The sequence below is a fragment of the Bombina bombina genome, chromosome 12, assembly GCF_027579735.1.
Source record: "Bombina bombina isolate aBomBom1 chromosome 12, aBomBom1.pri, whole genome shotgun sequence".
In the NCBI taxonomy this organism is placed as follows: domain Eukaryota; kingdom Metazoa; phylum Chordata; class Amphibia; order Anura; family Bombinatoridae; genus Bombina; species Bombina bombina.
In genome coordinates this window covers 152687861-152706486 of record NC_069510.1, presented here as the reverse complement: position 1 = coordinate 152706486, position 18626 = coordinate 152687861, and the positions used below count along the sequence as shown (strand labels likewise).

Sequence of the window (18626 nt, the reverse complement as noted above, 5' to 3'; positions counted from 1 at the left end):
AATAGAATCAGCAATAAATTATTTTAAATTTACAGGTATATCTTGTGCATTAGATGTTGAAGGAACAGCAACAGGCAATGTACTATTACTGATGGAGACATTCTCTGCATGTAAAATTTTATCATGACAACCATTACAAACCACAGCTGGAGATATAATCTCCACAAGTTTACAACAAATGCACTTAGCTTGGGTAGAACTGTTAACAGGCAGCAGGGTTACAACAGTGATATCTGAGACAGGATCAGATTGAGACATCTTGCAAATGTAAGAGAAAAAAACAACATATAAAGCAAAATTATCAATTTCCTTATATGGCAGTTTCAGGAATGGGAAAAAATAAATAGAGAAAAAAGGCAAGAGACATATAGGATTGGGGTTTTAAATAATGAAAATATTTGGCGCCAAGTATGACGCACAAAACAAACAGATATTTGTTTTGGCGCTAACAACATCGGGAAATGACGCACTCGCGTCATAGAAGACGCAACCTTGTGAAATGACTCAGTGTCAACTAAGACGCTGGAAATGACGAATTTGTATCATCAAACGTAACTTTGCGCCAAAAAATCTTGCACCCAAAATGACGCAATATACTTTGGCATTTTGCGCCCTCGCGAGCCTAATTCTGCCCGCGAATTTAAAAGAAAGTCAATTGAAAAAGAGACTATATCCCAGGTAAGAAATAAATTTATCTTTAAAAAATGCATTTCCCAGATATGAAACTGACAGTCTGCAAAAGGAAATATACTGAAAACCTGAATCATGGCAAATATAAGTATAATACATATACTATAAAAATACATAAAGTGTCAAAACATAGCTGACAGTGTCTTAAGTAATGAAAACATACTTACCAAAAGACACCCATCCACATATAGCAGATAGCCAAACCAGTACTGAAACAGTTATCAGTAGAGGTAATGGAAAATAAGAGTATATCGTCGATCTGAAAAGGGAGGTAGGAGATGAATCTCTACGACCGATAACAGAGAACCTATGAAATAGATCTCCCGTGAGGAAAACCATTGCATTCAATAGGTGATACTCCCTTCACATCCCTCTGACATTCAGTGTACTCTGAGAGCAATCAGGCTTCAAAATGCTGAGAAGCGCATATCAACGTAGAAATCTTAGCACAAACTTACTTCACCACCTCCATAGGAGGCAAAGTTTGTAAAAACTGAATTGTGGGTGTGGTGATGGGTGTATTTATAGGCAATTTGAGGTTTGGGAAACTTTGCACCTCCTGGTAGGATTGTATATCCCATACGTCACTAGCTCATGGACTCTTCCCAATTACATAAAAGAAAGTGTATTTATATAACTGCGTTGGTTACGCAAAACTAGGGAATGGGTAATAAAGGGATAATATATCTTTTAAACAATAACAATTTTGGTGTAGACTGTACCTTTAAGGACTCGCGGTGGACAGAGAGGTTCCACTGATCAAGGCTTCGCGGCCTTTCTCACGCAGACACGTGCCAATAATCCTCATGCGCACTGTCTGTCACTGATCACTGATTCTTAAGGCCAGGTGTAAGGCCAGGTATGTTTGTCTCGCGCTGCAGTCTCTACTGTGCATGACTGCATCGGACAAACATACATGGCCTTCTATAATATAGGCTACACGAAAAAAGGTCTAATTGTCCATATACATGTGCATTTCCTGATATTTGTTGCATTAGGGAAGAATAATATGCTACAAGCAATACTATGATGTGCGTCTGATGTAGATCTTTCTAAATTCAGAAATAAAAAGTAGTTTATATACTGTACAGGCTAGATGAATATGTTGAAGGTTTTTCAACAGACGATTGAAACACAGATAATTAGATTGTATCAGCAGCTAACTCAGAGGGACAGACCCATGGATTTCAAATGAACCAAACAGTTTTAACGATAATTTCACCCTGTCAGATAGAGTGACTTTGAATAGGTTAAAAACAAACAAATAAAACATAAATTATGCTTACCAGATAATTTCCTTTCCTTCTGTATGAGGAGAGTCCACAGCTTCATTCCTTACTTTTGGGAAACATATACCCAAGCTCTAGAGGACACTGAATGAAAAGGGAGGGCAAAAAGAGAGGTGGAACCTATTCTGAGGGCACCACAGCCTGCAAAACCTTTCTTTCTCCCAAAAGCTGCAAAAACGTCAAACTTGTACAATTTTGAAAAGTTATGTAAGGAGGACCAGGAAGCCGCCCTACAAATCTGATCCATAGATGCCTCATTCTTGAAGGCCCAAGAGGAAGCCACTGCTTTAGTTGAATGAGCCTTAAACCTCTGAGAAGGCTTATGTCCCGCTGTCTCATAAGCTAAGCGAATAATGCTGCTCAACCAAAAAGACAAGGAAGTGGACGAGGCATTTTGCCCCTTACGCTTCCCAGAAAAGAAAACTAACAAAGAAGAAGTCTGTCTAAATTCCTTTGTAGCCTGGAGGTAGAACTTCAAGGCCCGAAACACATCCAAGTTATGAAGTAACCGCTCCTTTGCAGAAGAAGGATTAGGACACAAGGAAGGAACCACAATCTCCTGATTGATGTTACGATCTGAAACAACCTTAGGAAGAAAACCCAACCCAGTACGAAGAAGAGATTTATCAGCATGGAACACCAGGTAAGGGGGCTCACATTGCAAGGCAGCCATCTCAGATACTCTGCGTGTCGATGCAATAGCCAGTAGAAAAAGAACAAAAGAAACTTCCAAGACACTAATTTAATGTCAACTACATGCATAGGCTCAAACGGAGCCTCCAGCAAAACCTTAAGAACCAGATTTAAACTCCAAGGAGGAACGCTAGATCTAAACACAGGTCTGATTCTAGTCAGAGCCTGAACAAAGGAGTGGACATCTGGAAGCTCAGCGAGCCTCTTGCGCAGTAAAACAGATAGGGACGAAATGCGTCCCTTAAGGGAGCTAGCAGAAAGGCCTTTTTCCAAACCATCCTGGAGAAAAGAAAGAATTCTGGAAACATTGACCTTAGGCCAAAGGGAATCCACACTCTTCACACCAGAATAAGTAGGTCCTCCACACCTTATGATAGATATGTCGTGTAACCTGCTTACAAGCTTGAATAAGAGTATCAATAACGCTCTCCGAGAAACCTCTCTTGGCCGTAGCCCCTCCAGTGAACCAAATACTGTACGCGGTCCCTGGACATACGAGAGTCAATAATGCTGCTGACCTAATATGCTTCATGGTTGTCAACAGAGATAAGACGGGGACGAGGCAACAAAGTGGTAAACTGATAACAAACCAATGGTTTCAAGAGGGAGACATGAAAAACATTGGATATGCGCATTGCAGGAGGAAGGTCAAGAGCGTAGGCCACAGGATTGACCCGTCTGAGTATTCGAAAAGGACCAACATAACAGGGAGCCAGTTTATTGGAAGGCACACAAAGGTTCAAGTTGCGCAAGGACAGCCAAACCCTCTCACCAACCTGGTAGGAAGGCGTGCCTACGATCAGCCTGAAACTTTTGGCAATGCATAGAACGATGAAGGCAATCCTGAATCTGCACCCACGTGGAACGGAGTTGCCCGAGATGCTCCTCCAAAGCCGGAATACCCTGAGACATGAATGAATTGGGCAACAAGGATGGTTGAAACCCATAATTCGCCATGAACGGGGATAACTAGGAGAAAGCATTAATAGCACTATTATGAGCGAACTCTGCCCAAGGTAACAGTTCAGACCAATTATTGTGTTGATCTGAGACATAGCAACGGAGGAACTGTTCCAGAGCTTGATTAGACCGTTCCGCAGCCCTATTGGATTGAGGGTGATATGCCGAGGAGAAGGAAAGCTGGATCCCCAATTGAGCACAAAAGGAACGCCAAAATCTGGAGACAAACTGGCTACCCCGGTCCAAGACTATCTCCTTGAGTAACCCATGTAAACGGAAGACCTCCCGGGTAAAAATTGAAGCAAGCTCCTGAGCAGTAGGCAGCTTCTTCAAGGGAATGTAATGTGACATTTTAGAAAAACAGTCAACCACCATTAGGATAACAGTATTGCCATTGGAAACAGGGAGCTCGACAATGAACTCCAAGGAAGGATGTGTCCAAGGAAGCTCACCATTAGAAATAGGTTGAAAAAGACCCACAGGAAGACGTCGAGGAGTCTTATTCTGTGCACAAACTGAGCAGGAGTTAACATACGCAGCAACATCAGAACAAAGACCTTTCCACCAGAATTTTCGAGTGACAGGCCAAATCATTTGGTTCTTGCCCAAATGACCTGCTGCTTTAGGATAGTGGTAAGTGTGCAGCCAGGATCTCCTCCCCCAAGGGAGAGGTCAAATTAGTACGTATGGTAGCCAAATATGGTCAGGAGGTATAACTGGAGTAGGTACAGACTCCTCCTTGAACAGAGGGGAAAATTATCGAGAGAGGGCATCAGCCCTAACATTCTTACTACCAGGCAGGTAGGAAACCACATAATTAAACCGAGACAAAAAAGTAAATTTATGCTTACCTGATAAATTAATTTCTTCTATGGTACAACGAGTCCACGGATTCATCCTTTACTTGTGGGATATTATCCTTCCTAACAGGAAGTGGCAAAGAGCACCACAGGAGAGCTGTCTATATAGCTCCTCCCTTAGCTCCACCCCCCAGTCATTCGACCGAAGGTACAGGAAGAAAAAGGAGAAACTACAAGGTGCAGAGGTGACTGAAGTTTAAATCAAAAAATATAATCTGTCTTAAAATGACAGGGCGGGCCGTGGACTCGTTGTACCATAGAAGAAATTAATTTATCAGGTAAGCATAAATTTACTTTTCTTCTATAAGGTACGACGAGTCCACGGATTCATCCTTTACTTGTGGGATACAATACCGAAGCTACAGGACACGGATGAACGGGAGGGACAAGACAGATGGTTAAACAGAAGGCACCACTGCTTGAAGAACTTTTCTCCAAAAAATAGCCTCCGAAGAAGCAAAAGTATCAAATTTGTAAAATTTGTAAAAGGTATGAAGCGAAGACCAAGTCGCAGCCTTACAAATCTGTTCAACAGAAGCATCATTTTTAAAAGCCCATGTGGAAGCCACCGCTCTAGTAGAGTGAGCTGTAATCCTTTCAGGAGGCTGCTGTCCAGCAGTCTCGTATGCCAAACGGATGATGCTTTTCAGCCAAAAAGAAAGAGAGGTAGCCGTAGCTTATTGACCTCTACGTTTTCCAGAATAGACAACAAACAAAGAAGACGTTTGACGGAAATCTTTTGTTGCTTGCAAGTAAAACTTCAAAGCACGAACCACGTCCAAGTTGTGCAACAGACGCTCCTTCTTAGAGGAAGGATTAGGACACACAGAAGGAACAACAATTTCATGATTGATATTCCTATTAGTAACAACCTTAGGAAGGAATCCAGGTTTGGTATGCAAAACCACCTTATCAGCATGGAAAACAAGATAAAGCGAGTCGCATTGCAATGCAGATAATTCAGAAACTCTTCGAGCCGAAGAGATAGCAACTAAAAACAGAACTTTCCAAGATAGAAGCTTAATATCTATGGCATGCATAGGTTCAAACGGAACCCCTTGAAGAACTTTAAGAACTAAATTCAAACTCCATGGCGGAGCAACAGGTTTAAACACAGGCTTGATTCTAACTAAAGCCTGACAGAATGACTGAACGTCTGGAACATCTGCCAGATGCTTGTGCAGTAGAATTGATAAGGCAGATATCTGTCCCTTTAAGGAACTAGCTGATAGCCCCTTCTCCAATCCTTCCTGGAGAAAGGACAAAATCCTAGGAATCCTGATCTTACTCCATGAGTAGCCTTTGGATTCGCACCAATAAAGATATTTACGCCATATCTTATGATAAATTTTCCTAGTGACAGGCTTTCGAGCCTGAATCAAGGTATCTATGACCGACTCAGAGAAACCCCACTTGGATAAAATCAAGCATTCAATCTCCAAGCAGTCAGCCGCAGAGAAACTAGATTTGGATGCTGGATCGGACCTTGAAACAGAAGGTCCTGTCTCAGAGGCAGAGTCCATGGTGGAAGAGATGACATGTCCACCAGGTCTGCATACCAAGTCCTGCGTGGCCATGCAGGTGCTATCAAAATCACCTAAGCTCTCTCCTGTTTGATTCTGGCAATCAAACGAGGAAGGAGAGGAAAAGGTGGAAACACATAAGCCAGGTTGAACTACCAGGGTACTGCTAGAGCATCTATCAGTACTGCCTGAGGATCCCTTGACCTGGACCCGTAACAAGGAAGTTTGGCGTTCTGACAAGACGCCATCAGATCCAATTCTGGTGTGTCCCATTGCTAAATCAATTGTGCAAACACCTCCGGATGGATTTCCCACTCCCCCGGATGAAAAGTCTGACGACTTAGAAAATCCGCTTCCCAGTTCTCCACTCCTGGGATATAGATTGCTGACAGATGGCAAGAGTGAGTCTCTGCCCATCAAATTATTTTGGTAACCTCTATCATCGCTAGAGAACTCTTTGTTCCCCCCTGATGATTGATATATGCTACAGTCATGATATTGTCCGACTGGAAGCACATTGAATATCGCTCTCAGTTCTAGAATATTTATCGGGAGACGAGCCTCCAGCTGAGTCCACAAACCCTGTGCTTTCAGGGAATTCCAGACTGAACCCCAGCCCAATAGGCTGGCGTCCGTCATCACTATGACCCATGCTGGCCTGCGGAAACACATTCCCTGGGACAGATGATCCTGTGACAACCACCAAAGAAGACAGTCTCTGGTCTCTTGATCCAGATTTATCTGAGGAGATAAATCTGCATAATCCCCATTCCACTGCTTGAGCATGCATAGTTGCAGTGGTCTGAGATGCAAGCGAGCAAACAGAACTATGTCCATTGCCGCTACCATTAAACCGATAACCTCCATACACTGAGCCACTAACGGCCGAGGAAAGGAATGAAGAGCTCGGCAGATGGTTAAAATCTTTGATTTCCTGACCTCCGTCAGAAAAATTTTCATGTCCACCGAATCTATCAGAGTTCCCAGGAATGGAACTCTTGTGAGAGTGATAAGTGAACTCTTTTTTACGTTCACTTTCCACCCGTGAGATCTTAGAAAAGCCAACATGATGTCCGTGTGAGACTAGGCTAGTTTGTAAGTCGACGCCTGAATTAAGATATCGTCCAAATAAGGCTCCACAGCTATGCCCCGCGGCCTTAGAACCGCCAGAAGGGACCCTAGCAGCATTGTGAAAATTCTGGGGGCTGTTGCCAACCCGAAGGGAAGAGCCACAAACTGGTAATGCTTGTCCAGAAAGGCGAACCTGAGGAACTGGTGATTATCTTTGTGTATAGGGATGTGTAGATACGCATCCTTTAAGTCCACGGTGGTCATATATTGACCCTCCTCGATCATTGGTAAAATAGTCCGAATGGTCTCCATCTTGAAGGATGGGCATTTGTTTAGGATCTTGAGATCTAAAATTGGTCTGAAGGTTCCCTCTTTTTTGGGAACCACAAACAGATTGAAGTAGAACCCCTGCCCCTGTTCTGTTTTCGGAACTGGCAGATCACTCCCATGGTATATAGGTCTTCTACACAGCGTAAGAACGCCTCTCTTTCTGTCTGGTTTACAGACAATTGAGAAAGATGGAATCTCCCCCTTGGAGGAGAATCCTTGAAATCTAGAAGATACACCTGGGTTACGATTTCTAACGCCCAGGAGTCCTGAACATCTCTTGCCCAAGACTGAGCAAAGAGAGAAAGTCTGCCCCCTAGTAGATCCGGTCCCGGATCGGGGGCTAACCCTTCATGCTGTCTTGGTGGCAGCAGCGGGCTTCTTGGCCTGTTTACCCTTGTTCCAAGTCTGGTTAGGTCTCCAGACTGACTTGGATTGAGCAAAATTCCCCTCTTGCTTTGTAGCAGGGGAAGAGGTAGAGGGACCACCTTTGAAGTTTCGAAAGGAACGAAAATTATTTTGTTTGGTCCTCAACTTTTTTGTTTTATCCTGAGGAAGGGCATGGCCTTTCCCTCCAGTGATATCTGAAATGATCTCTTTCAGTTCAGGCCCGAATAGGGTCTTACCCTTGAAAGGGATGGCTAAAAGCTTAGATTTTGATGACACATAAGCAGACCAGGACTTAAGCCATAACGCTCTATGCGCTAAAATGGCAAAACCTGAATTCTTTGCCGCTAATTTAGCCAGTTGAAAAGCAGCATCAGTAATGAAAGAATTAGCTAGCTTGAGAGTCCTAATTCTATCCAGAATATCATCTAATTGGGTCTCAACATGAAGAGCCTCCTCCAGAGCCTCAATCCAAAAAGAAGCTGCAGTAGTTACAGGAACAATGCACGCTATAGGTTGGAGAAGAAAACTGAAAACACTTTATTTAGTGAAAAAAATAATCTTAAAAAACGGTACTGCGCCTTTAAGAGAAAAAAAAGCATACACGTTCTGCAAAACTGCCTTGAAATACAAATTTTTCAAATTTTTGCAAGCAGACTCAGTATATGTGTATTTAAATTTGCCCCACAAGTAAATTTAACATTTAACCCTTTAATGTGCAAACCGGATTGAAATTAGGCCTAAATCCGGAAAATACACCCCCAGCACCTTGCCACAGCCCTGCTGTGGCGCCTACCTGCCCTCAGGGATAGTGAATATGGGGGTTAAAGCTTCAATTAGGCTATATAGACAGCTCTGCTGTGGTGCTCTTTGCCACTTCCTGTTAGGAAGGATAATATCCCACAAGTAAAGGATGAAACCGTAAAATTGTCGTACCTTATAGAAGAAATAGCACCCATCTGGCCTGTCGGGGGCGACAAGCGTTTTGCTTCAGATAGATAAGTTAAATTCTTGTGGTCAGTAAGAATAAGCACTGGCACGCTAGTACCCTCGAGAAGATGTTTCCATTCCTTGAGTGCCAAAATTATGGCCAGTAATTCCCTGTCATTTTCATAATTGCACCCGCTGGAGAAAATTTATTAGAGAAGAAACCGCATGGATGAAAGGAACCGTCAGGCATAGGACGTTGAGAGAAGAGGGCACCTACTCTAGTCTCAGACGCATCGACCTCAAAAACGAAAGGCATGACAGGGTTAGGATGAGCCAGAACTGGCAGTAGGTGACCAATGGATTGGATCATTTTCTTTACGGGTCATGTCTGTGATAGGTTTGACCAACCTATCACAGACTTTCTATAATAATTACTTTCTATAGTAATTGGCAAAGCCCAAAAAATGTTGAATAGACCGAAGACCTACTGGGCGAGGCCACTGCAGAACTGGAGACAACTTGTCAGGATCCATGGAGAACCTTGCAATGGAGATAACATAACCTAGGAAGGTTGAATCTGATGGAACTCACATTTCTCAAGTTTACAAAAAAGGCCGTTCTCATGTAGTCTCTGAAGAACCCGTGTAACAACAGAACAATGAGCCTCAAGCGTGGGTGAGTGTATGAGGATGTTGTCTAAGTGCACCACAACACACTGTTGCAACATATCTCGTAGGACATCATTAATAAGTTCCTGAAAAACAGCAGAAGCATTACATAGGCCAAAGGGCATTACAAGATATTCATAATGCCCGCTCCTGGTGTTAAATGCTGTTTTCCATTCGTGGCCCTCCTTGATCCTAACTAGATTGTACGCTCCTATCAAATCAAGTTTAGAAAAGACCGTAGCTCCCTTGAGGCGGTCAAAGAGTTCCGTAATGAGCAGAATAGGGTAAGCATTCTTAATGGTAAGACGATTAAGACCCCTATAATCGATGCATGGTCTTAACTCGCCGCCCTTTTTCTTCACAAAGAAAAAGTCAGCCCCTGCAGGAAAGCAGGATTTGCAGATGATCCCCCGCGACAGAGCATCGGCAACATACACCTCCATAGCACAATTCTCCACAACAGACAGAGGGTAAACCCGGCCCCGAGGAGGAATGGCTCCGGGTTGCAGGTCTATGGCACAATTGTAACACCGGTGAGGAGGCAACTTACCGGCACGCACCTTGTCAAAAAAGTCTAAGAACTCTCGGTACTCCTCTGGCAATTGAGATACCGAAGAAGTGCACAAGACTTTAACTGGTGTCTGAAGACAAGTGGAAATACATTGCGGAGACCATGACAAAATTTTGGAAATGCGCCAGTCAAGACTGGGATTGTGCTTTTGGAGCCAGGGATAACCCAGAACAACCGGAAAATGCGGAAAGTTTATCACCTGGAACTGGAGGGTTTCAAAATGGAGAGCCCCAACAGCCATGGATAACGGAGCGGTTTCGTGAGTAACAAGTGCGGGCTGAAGAGGCCTGTCATCAATGGCCTCAATAGCAAGCGGAACAGGCCGAGGCAATACAGGAATGGAGTGCTTTGATACAAAAGCACTGTCAATGAAATAGCCCACAGCACCAGAGTCAACAAGAGCCTGGGTGACTATGGAGGAGTCCACCCAGGAAAGGACAACCGTGACCAAAGGTTTCTCCTTTAGCGGTTCTGGGGACGAAAATAAATCACCCAAGGTCTGCCCCCTACAGGACCTTAGGTGCAAGCGTTTCCCAGCCGTGTAAGACAAGACTTTAAAAGGTGGCCCTGTAATCCACAATAGAGGCAGAGCCCCTCCCTCCTTCTACAGGCCCTCTCATCCGCGGAAAGACGCGTGAATCCCAACTGCATCGGCTCAGCAGTACCTGGTGACTCTGGACCAAGAGGCATGGGAGGAGAGGGAGGCAAGGGTGGAAACGAACACGTAGGAGAAAATGGAACCAGAAGCTTCCGCAAGTGCTCCTTGAAAGAGGGCCTCTCTCTGAGCCTGATATCAATTAGGTTTAAAAAAGACACCAATGCCTCGAGATCCTTTGGTAAATCTCTGGCAGCAATGTTGTCTTTAATTGCATCAGAGAGCCCATGAAAGAAGGGGGCAACAAGGGCTTCATTGTTCCAACCTACCTCTGCGGCAAGAGTACGAAACTCAATGGCATACTGAGCAACAGATCTCGTACCTTGCTGAATGGACATGAGTCGTTTAGCAGCAGAGGAGGAGAGAACCAGAACATCAAATACCCTTCGAAAGGAGGCCACAAATTCAGGGTAATTTGAAATCACAGGTTTATTAGTCTCCCACAAGGGATTAGCCCAGGCAAGAGCTGTGTCAGAGAGTAACAAGATGAGAAATCCCACCTTAGCTATGTCAGAGGGAAACGCCTGAGGTAACATCTCAAAGTAAATGCCCACCTAGTTCAAAAACCCTCTGAACTGAATAGGATTGCCTCCGTAATGCTGAGGTAGAGAGGCAGAACCAGACATGCTCCTGGTAGGGCTAGGTGCAGCAGCGCAAACAGGAGCAGCCATAACTTGTGGGACACTCTGGTCCAAATGTGCAGTGCGAGTCAGCAGGGTTTGCAGGGCTAGTGCAAATTGATCCAAGCGGTGATCCTGTTCATCCATCCTGGAAATGATGGTAGGTAAAGGTGGATTATTAGCAACATCAGGATTCATGGCCCTTGCGTAATGTCAGGGTGCCAGGAATCAGACTGAGACGAGAAGTGCAAAAATAATCACACCTTTATTAATAACAAAACATAATAAAAAGTCCACAAGTCAAACAAGCCAGGAGTCAAAGCCAGAGCTGGTAGTCAGACGAGCCGAGTCAGGAGCCAAAGTGAGTAGTCAGACGAGCCGGAATCAGGAACAAGGAGAACAGCAGAGTGAGGAACAAGCCAGAGATCAGGAACCAGGAGGGATGTCAGATAGCCAGGTAATACACAGGAACTCACAAACAGGTCTGAGACAACGCAAGGGCAAAGCATACTGAACAGAGGTCCTTCAAATAATAAGTGATGACATCACAATTCTGAGACTGCAACTTGTCTCACACGGATGATGCACACCAGTCTGGCCATAAGAGGGTGTGCAGGAAATGAGCAGCATCACACACTCTGCACCAGATTCAGCAAGAGAGGTGAGTAAAATTGCTACCAGCAGCACATGGAAAACAAAGCAGAGAAAAAAACCCTGAGAGTAAGGCGCCACTGCTATACCTTTGGTTCTGGCCACTGCAAGCAGAGCCTCCAGAACCTTCGTAAAGACTCTTGGGGAAGTAGCTAGACCAATTGGTAGAGTAATAAACTGGAAGTGCTGGTCCAGGAATGCAAATCTTAGGAACTTGCAGGTATAAATCCTTCAGGTCTATCGTGGTCATGAAATGTCCTTTCTGAATCAAGGGCAGAATGGACCTTATTGCCTCCATCTTGAACGAGGAAACAGATAGGAATTTGTTTAAACACTTTAGTTCCAGAACTGGGCGAAGAGTACCCTCCTTCTTTGGGACCACAAAGATGTTTGAGTAGTAACCCAGACCTCTATCTGCTGGTGGTACCGGCACAATGACCTCCTGGGAGAAAAGATCCCTCACGCACCCTAGAAAGGCCTCTTTCTTTTCTGGACTTGAAGACAGGTTTGATAAGAGGAATCTGCCCCTGAGAGGATGAGACTTGAAACCTATCAGGTATCCCTGAGCGATGACCCCCAGGACCCATGGGTCTTGCACGTCCCCAAACCAAGCTTCTGAAAAGAGTGACAGTCTGCCCCCTACCATATCCAGAGCCGGATCGGGGGCTGCCCCTTCATGACGACTTTGACTCGGTGGGCTTCTTGTTCTGCTTGGATTTATTCCAGGAGTGAGTCAGCTTCCAAGTTCCCTTGAACTGCTCGGGCTTTGCAGAGGGCTGCTGACGTTGGGATTTCTCCGAACGAAAGGAACGAAAATTAGGACCTTGTCCCTTAAGTTTGTTCTTCTTATCCTGCGGTAAAAAGGCACCTTTGCCTCCAGTAACCGTGTATATGAATGAGTCCAGGCCTTGACCAAAAAGAATCTTTCCCTTAAATCGGAGGGAAAGAAATCTAGACTTCAAAGTCATGTTTGCAGACTAAGACTTCAGCCAGAGTGCCCAACAGGCTAGCACAGAAAAACCTGAAGCCTTGGCGTTCAGGCGAATAATCTGCATATTTGCATTACAAATAAAAGAATTAGCTACCCTTAAGGCCTTAATTCTTTCCTGGATCGTGTCAAGGGGACCCTCCACCTCGATCAACTCAGATAAGGAGTCACACCAGTAGGTAGCCGCTCCGGCAACCGCAGCAACAGCCGCTGCCGGTTGAAACAAATATCCCATATGCTGAAATATCTTTCTTAATAGAGTTTCCAGTTTCTTATCCATGGGCTCCTTAAATGACGAACTATCCTCAAGTGGGACAGTAGTGCGCTTAGCAAGCGTGGAGATAGCACCGTCTACTTTAGAGACAGAACCCCACAACTCCAACTGAGAGTCCGGAATCGGGAACAATTTATTAAAGGAAGAAGGGGAAAAAGAAGAACCAAGTCTTTCCCATTCATTCTTAATAATGTTCACCATCTTTACGGCAACTGGAAAAGTCTGTGGTACAACCCTGTCCTCGTAGACCTTATCTAATTTTGGAATACAAGGTTCTTCATGTAATTTAGGTTCTGGAACTTCTAAAGTAGCCAAAACTTCCTTTAGAGGTTATGGAACCTCTAAAGTAGCCAAAACTTCCTTTAGCAGAAAGCGTAAGTGTTCAATCCTAAAGCTAAAGTCTGGTTCCTCCGCAGCTGGAGGATTAGAGGCAGCAGATTCCGACCCAGAAAGAGCATTCTCTGTCGTCTTCATCATCGGATAATCTTGTATCAGATAAATCCAATAAGCTAGTAGATGACCCCTGGAAGGATAGCAATATTTAACATTTTGCTTGCGCTTAGCAGGGCAAGGTAAAGCACTAAAGGCCTCAGACACTGCCGTCTGCAACTGTTCAGTAAAGTCTGGCGGTAAAAGGGCCCCTCCAGATGGAGGAATAGGAGTGCTATGGGAAGCTGCATGTGTATTAGGAGATGACTGTAAGGTGCACACCTCACGGGACGGAGACTCCTCAGAGGTAGAAGGCTCAGTAGTACTAAACATATTAGTTTTCTTTGATATAATTACTTTATCAAGGCATGTGGAACATAATTGAGCAGGCGGGTATATCGTAGCCTCCTCACAATATAGACAGGCATTAGATTTAGGTAAAGAGGGAGTACCCTCTAACGTATCAGAGTCCTCTATAGCTTGTGCTTATAAATATGACTATATACAAAGATAAATGGCACCTTTATACCCCCAATGGCTGGGGCACTCACCACCTCCTATGACCCAGGCCCAAGAGAGAAACCGTTTCATCTCCAGACAACCGCACAGTCAGGAAGAAGAGAATCAATGTGACCACACCCGGTCACGTGGTGCGCCATGCAGGACCGCCCCTGCACCACTAAAAGCGCCCCAAGCCTAGCAGGCTGCGCAGCTCTCCAAAATGAAAGTAAAACCTGTATGTTCCAACATCTGCCTGAGCCTCATCTCACACATGTTACAACATAAACACAATATTTAAAATACGTGATTAATCCCCCCTGTTCAATAATCCCCTTCCGGAGACATTAACCCTTGATTCCATTCAGATAAAAGGAGTCACACTGTGACCCTGTCTACTTGCGTTATCAAATGTGTATAAAAAATGAAACAATCTTAAAGGAATCTATGCCGTGGAACAGAAACACAGCCTCTCAAGTTTGACAGTCTCGTAGCATCGTTCCTGATATGGACTTGAGTGATAGAAGCAGGCAGTGAAACCAACCAGATTGCTTAGAAGATGTTAATACGAGTCTGGATGGGTTCGCAGAAAAACTCTCCCTTCATCTCCAGACTCTAACATTCGTCAATGCTCTCACTGAGAGGCTGACAAGACTACTTAAAACTCCAGTCCCATTCCAAAAGAGTACTACCCTCCATAAGGAACTACTTTGTATCTTCTGACACTTCTCAGCCAACCTCCTGTGACGAAAGGCAAAGAATGACTGGGGTATGAGGGAAGTGGGGGAAGTATTTAAGCTTTTGGCTAGGGTGTCTTTGCCTGCTCCTGGTGGCCAGGTTCAGTATTTTCCACAAGGAATGAAGCCGTGGACTCTCCACATATTAAGAAAGAAATAGTGATACGTGATTCGGACAAAGGGGGTAACCTGGTGATATTGAATCAATGTAAATATATATATCAGAGGCATTACGCCAACTCTCTGATATCTATGCCTATAAAGTCTTGCCATCGAATCCTACAAATCAAGATAAACTGATTCTTGGAGAGATAGTGGAATATGCAAAAGAATTATCACATAGGGCTCAAATTATCATTCTTATTCTCCTATATTTTCACCAAAAAATTCTCATGTGAAATAATGCCCCTATTTATCATTCAAAAATGTGCCTAAAATGAGCAAGTTCAACTGTAAAATTCTCCTACTCTGTTCCTATTCTCCTTGGAAAACATGAAAAAAGGGTTAAATTAGATTCTTTTAGTCATATTTCATATAGTTCTCATTAATTCTCCTAGTTACAAATTTATCATTGATATTCTCCTATAGAGGACTGAAAGTTCTCCAGCGAGTTCCTGCATTAAAGTTCTACATAACTACAGTGGAGAACAACATTAGAAATCTATTCTTGTAGAAGCAATAGATACAAGCAGAGTAGGGAACAGCAGCAAACACAGGGCATGGGTCAGCCAATAGAAATATTCACTCCAGCCCAATAATTGCAGTAAAACAGAGACCTTTGTTTTTTCTTTGGGACCATGAAGCAATAAAGGTCTGTTTTACTGCAATTATTGGGCTGGAGTGAATATATCTTCATAGTTGTAGAAGCAATGTTACAAAAAAGGGCTCTACAAGGTGCAAAAATTATCTATAACAAAGCGCAATAATAATGTTTATTGGAGCGCAATAATAATTTATATTGGGTTGATAAAAAAATATATATAAGAGAGATTTAGATTCATGAGAGACGACGGGATAGAAATCCATGAATATATGCTGGAAAAGTGGAAACAGGGTAGGCCGGATTGCATTTTGGTGGCCTAAACCCTTATGAACAAAGGAGGCATAACAGACCTGCTGTCTACAACATGGTCTGGCATGGAATCCCCCTTCTCTTTTCAAGAGACGTATCTGATTTAACTTCCTTACCTCCCGTCCCCCCCCCTCTCCCCCCTTCCTCCTACTTACCCCTCTCCACTCCTCTCCTTACCACCCCCCCTCCGGAGTTTTTTTTTTTTTTTTTTTTCTCTCTCTCTCTCTCTCTCCCCCCTCCTTCCTTTTCTACATTATTCTCTTCCTTTTCTTTCTTCTCGGACATGGGCCTACCAGTAGCCCTATGACCGAAGCTCAATTATCTTTTCTGACTAAATACTGTTATATAGTTATAATATGTCTAGAGTACATCGAAAGGAACATGAATGGGCTTATAGACTCTTATATGGACTCTTTGTTATACCTAACCCACTCATTGTTACGCTATCTTTATGCAACCAATTAAACTCCATGGAGTCACCTGTACAAATATTCCTGTATTCCATGACTTTTGATGTACGGATTTTATGTATTTTTTGTTTACTCTTCAATAAAGCTTTGAAAACCAAAAAAAAAAAAAAAAAAGAAAAAAAAAAATATATATATATAATGGAGCGCCAAAAAAATATATAACAGAGCACAAAAATTATATCTATTGGTGCATAAAAATAAGATATAAAAGAAGAGCTAAAATTAAAGCACAAAACAATTAAATTGTAGATCAATTTTCTTACATGACAGTTTGTTGAAGAGGGGCGTTAACAAAGCTACTAGGAAGGCTGTATAAATATTTCTATTGGCTTATATATGACTTACATGGCGAATAGTTGCTTATTCTCAGTGATAAATAAGGCACAGATACAAATCCGACTAGAGAAATGTATCATTGTTCTCAGCTCTCCTATGGAGAAGCGCAAAGAAAAAAACAACTTATTTTACGATAAATACGGGCGCACGTGTGCGCATCTCCAAAGGAGAGCTGCGGAAAACTGATAGGAGAACAGAAAGGAGAATTCCCCAAATGACTGATAAACCGAGCCCTGAGTGTGACTGATCACCTTATACCAAAATGGAAAGTTGTGGCAATTTTCCACTATTTCCCCAAGATTCACAAGAGTCTTGTACAACCTCCTGGCCACCATATTGTGGCAGGCATAGGTTCCATAGGTTCTGAAATAATTGACACTTTTCTACAACCTCTTGTTCCTGCTTTGCCTAGTTACATTCAAGACACTACTTACTTCATACAATAAATGCAAAATGTACCATGGAGGAAAACATATATGTTAGTGTCTTTGGATGTATCTTCCCTATATACTACCATTCCTCATGAAAAGTGCATGAGAGTCATAGAATATTTCCTAAGACATAGATCAAACTATGAGGAGGGCACTTTTGTTTTTCTCTTGATGGCCATTGAATATTTACTTATTCATAACTATTTTTTGTTTAAGGGTAAATATCTCCAGTGATGTGAAACTGCAATGGGTGCAGAATGTGCGTCCTACTATTATTATTATTATTATTATCAGGTATTTGTAGAGCGCCAACAGGTTCCACAGCGCTACTATGCCAACCTCTTTTTGGGTTGGTAGGAGCTGTTACACATCTTTGAAGATATTAATCCCCTTCAACAAAAAATCATCTATTATGGGAGGTAAATAGACGATTTGATTTTTGTATGGATTGGCACTGATGAATCCATTGATGACTTTTATTCTTATATACAAAATAATAACCTCCACATTCAGGGAGATTAGCAAAAGTGCCATGGGCTGTAAACTTCTTGTCAATGTTGTGCACAGTGGACATTAACATTAAGATCTCTGGAGATGGACTTGTAACCTTGAGATCGTCCATGCTTTTCCACAATTTTTGTTCTCAAATCCTCAGACAATTTTTTGCTGCTCTTTCTCTTCTCCATGCTCAGTGTGGCACACAGAGACACAACAGAAAGGTTGAGTCATATTTTCACCATTATAACTGGTTGCCGGTGTGATTTCTATATTGTCAGCACCTGTTAATTGATACAGGTGAGTTTCATTACAAATTACAAGAGCATCACAAACTTGGAATGCAATTATTTCTTACAATTTTGAGAAGGTGCCAATAATTTTGCCCAGTCCATTTTTGGAGTTTTGCGTGGAATGTGTCAGATTTGGCTTTTTTTTCTCCACATTTTTGTGTCCTACCAATACAAACAAAAGAAATAAACATGAGAATGCCTAAACATTTGCAATTGCAACTATTTTCTGGGCAAAGTGGTGCATTATCAGACAGAAATGCAGGGGTGCCAATATTTTTATGTTTTATTTATATTTGTGTGTGTTTTTATATATATTAACAGAATATTTGAACGAAAATTAATACAATTTGACCTTCACAGCACAGACACATAGTCAAACGATTGATTTTTTGGATCTGAACCTAAAGGTATCAGATAATAAAATTTCCACATGTACTTATCGCAAACCCTTGGCCAGAAATACAATACTGAGAGCTGATTCTTGCCACCTCGACCACCTCAAGAGAGGCATACCGAAGGCCCAATACTTACGCCTTAGGAGAAATTGTACAGAATTAACAGAATATTGCTCCCAGGCTAGAGAATTGACAAATAGACTGACAGATAGGGGCTACCAAAGAAATTTACTATTACAAACAGAAAAACAAGTAGCAACTCTAGATAGACAAGACTTACTTCAAGGGAGGAATAATCTAGATAGGACCAAGA

General features: G+C 42.8%; 1 protein-coding gene across 1 annotated transcript in view; it reads right to left on the bottom strand.

The window, feature by feature from the left end:
• DENND1A (DENN domain containing 1A) overlaps positions 1-18626 on the bottom strand; it is a 1966771-nt gene that overhangs the window by 1545256 nt on the left and 402889 nt on the right. Inside the window, 1 exon segment of the mRNA XM_053695696.1 lies at positions 17984-18080. Coding sequence (XP_053551671.1) covers positions 17984-18080 — 97 coding nt within the window.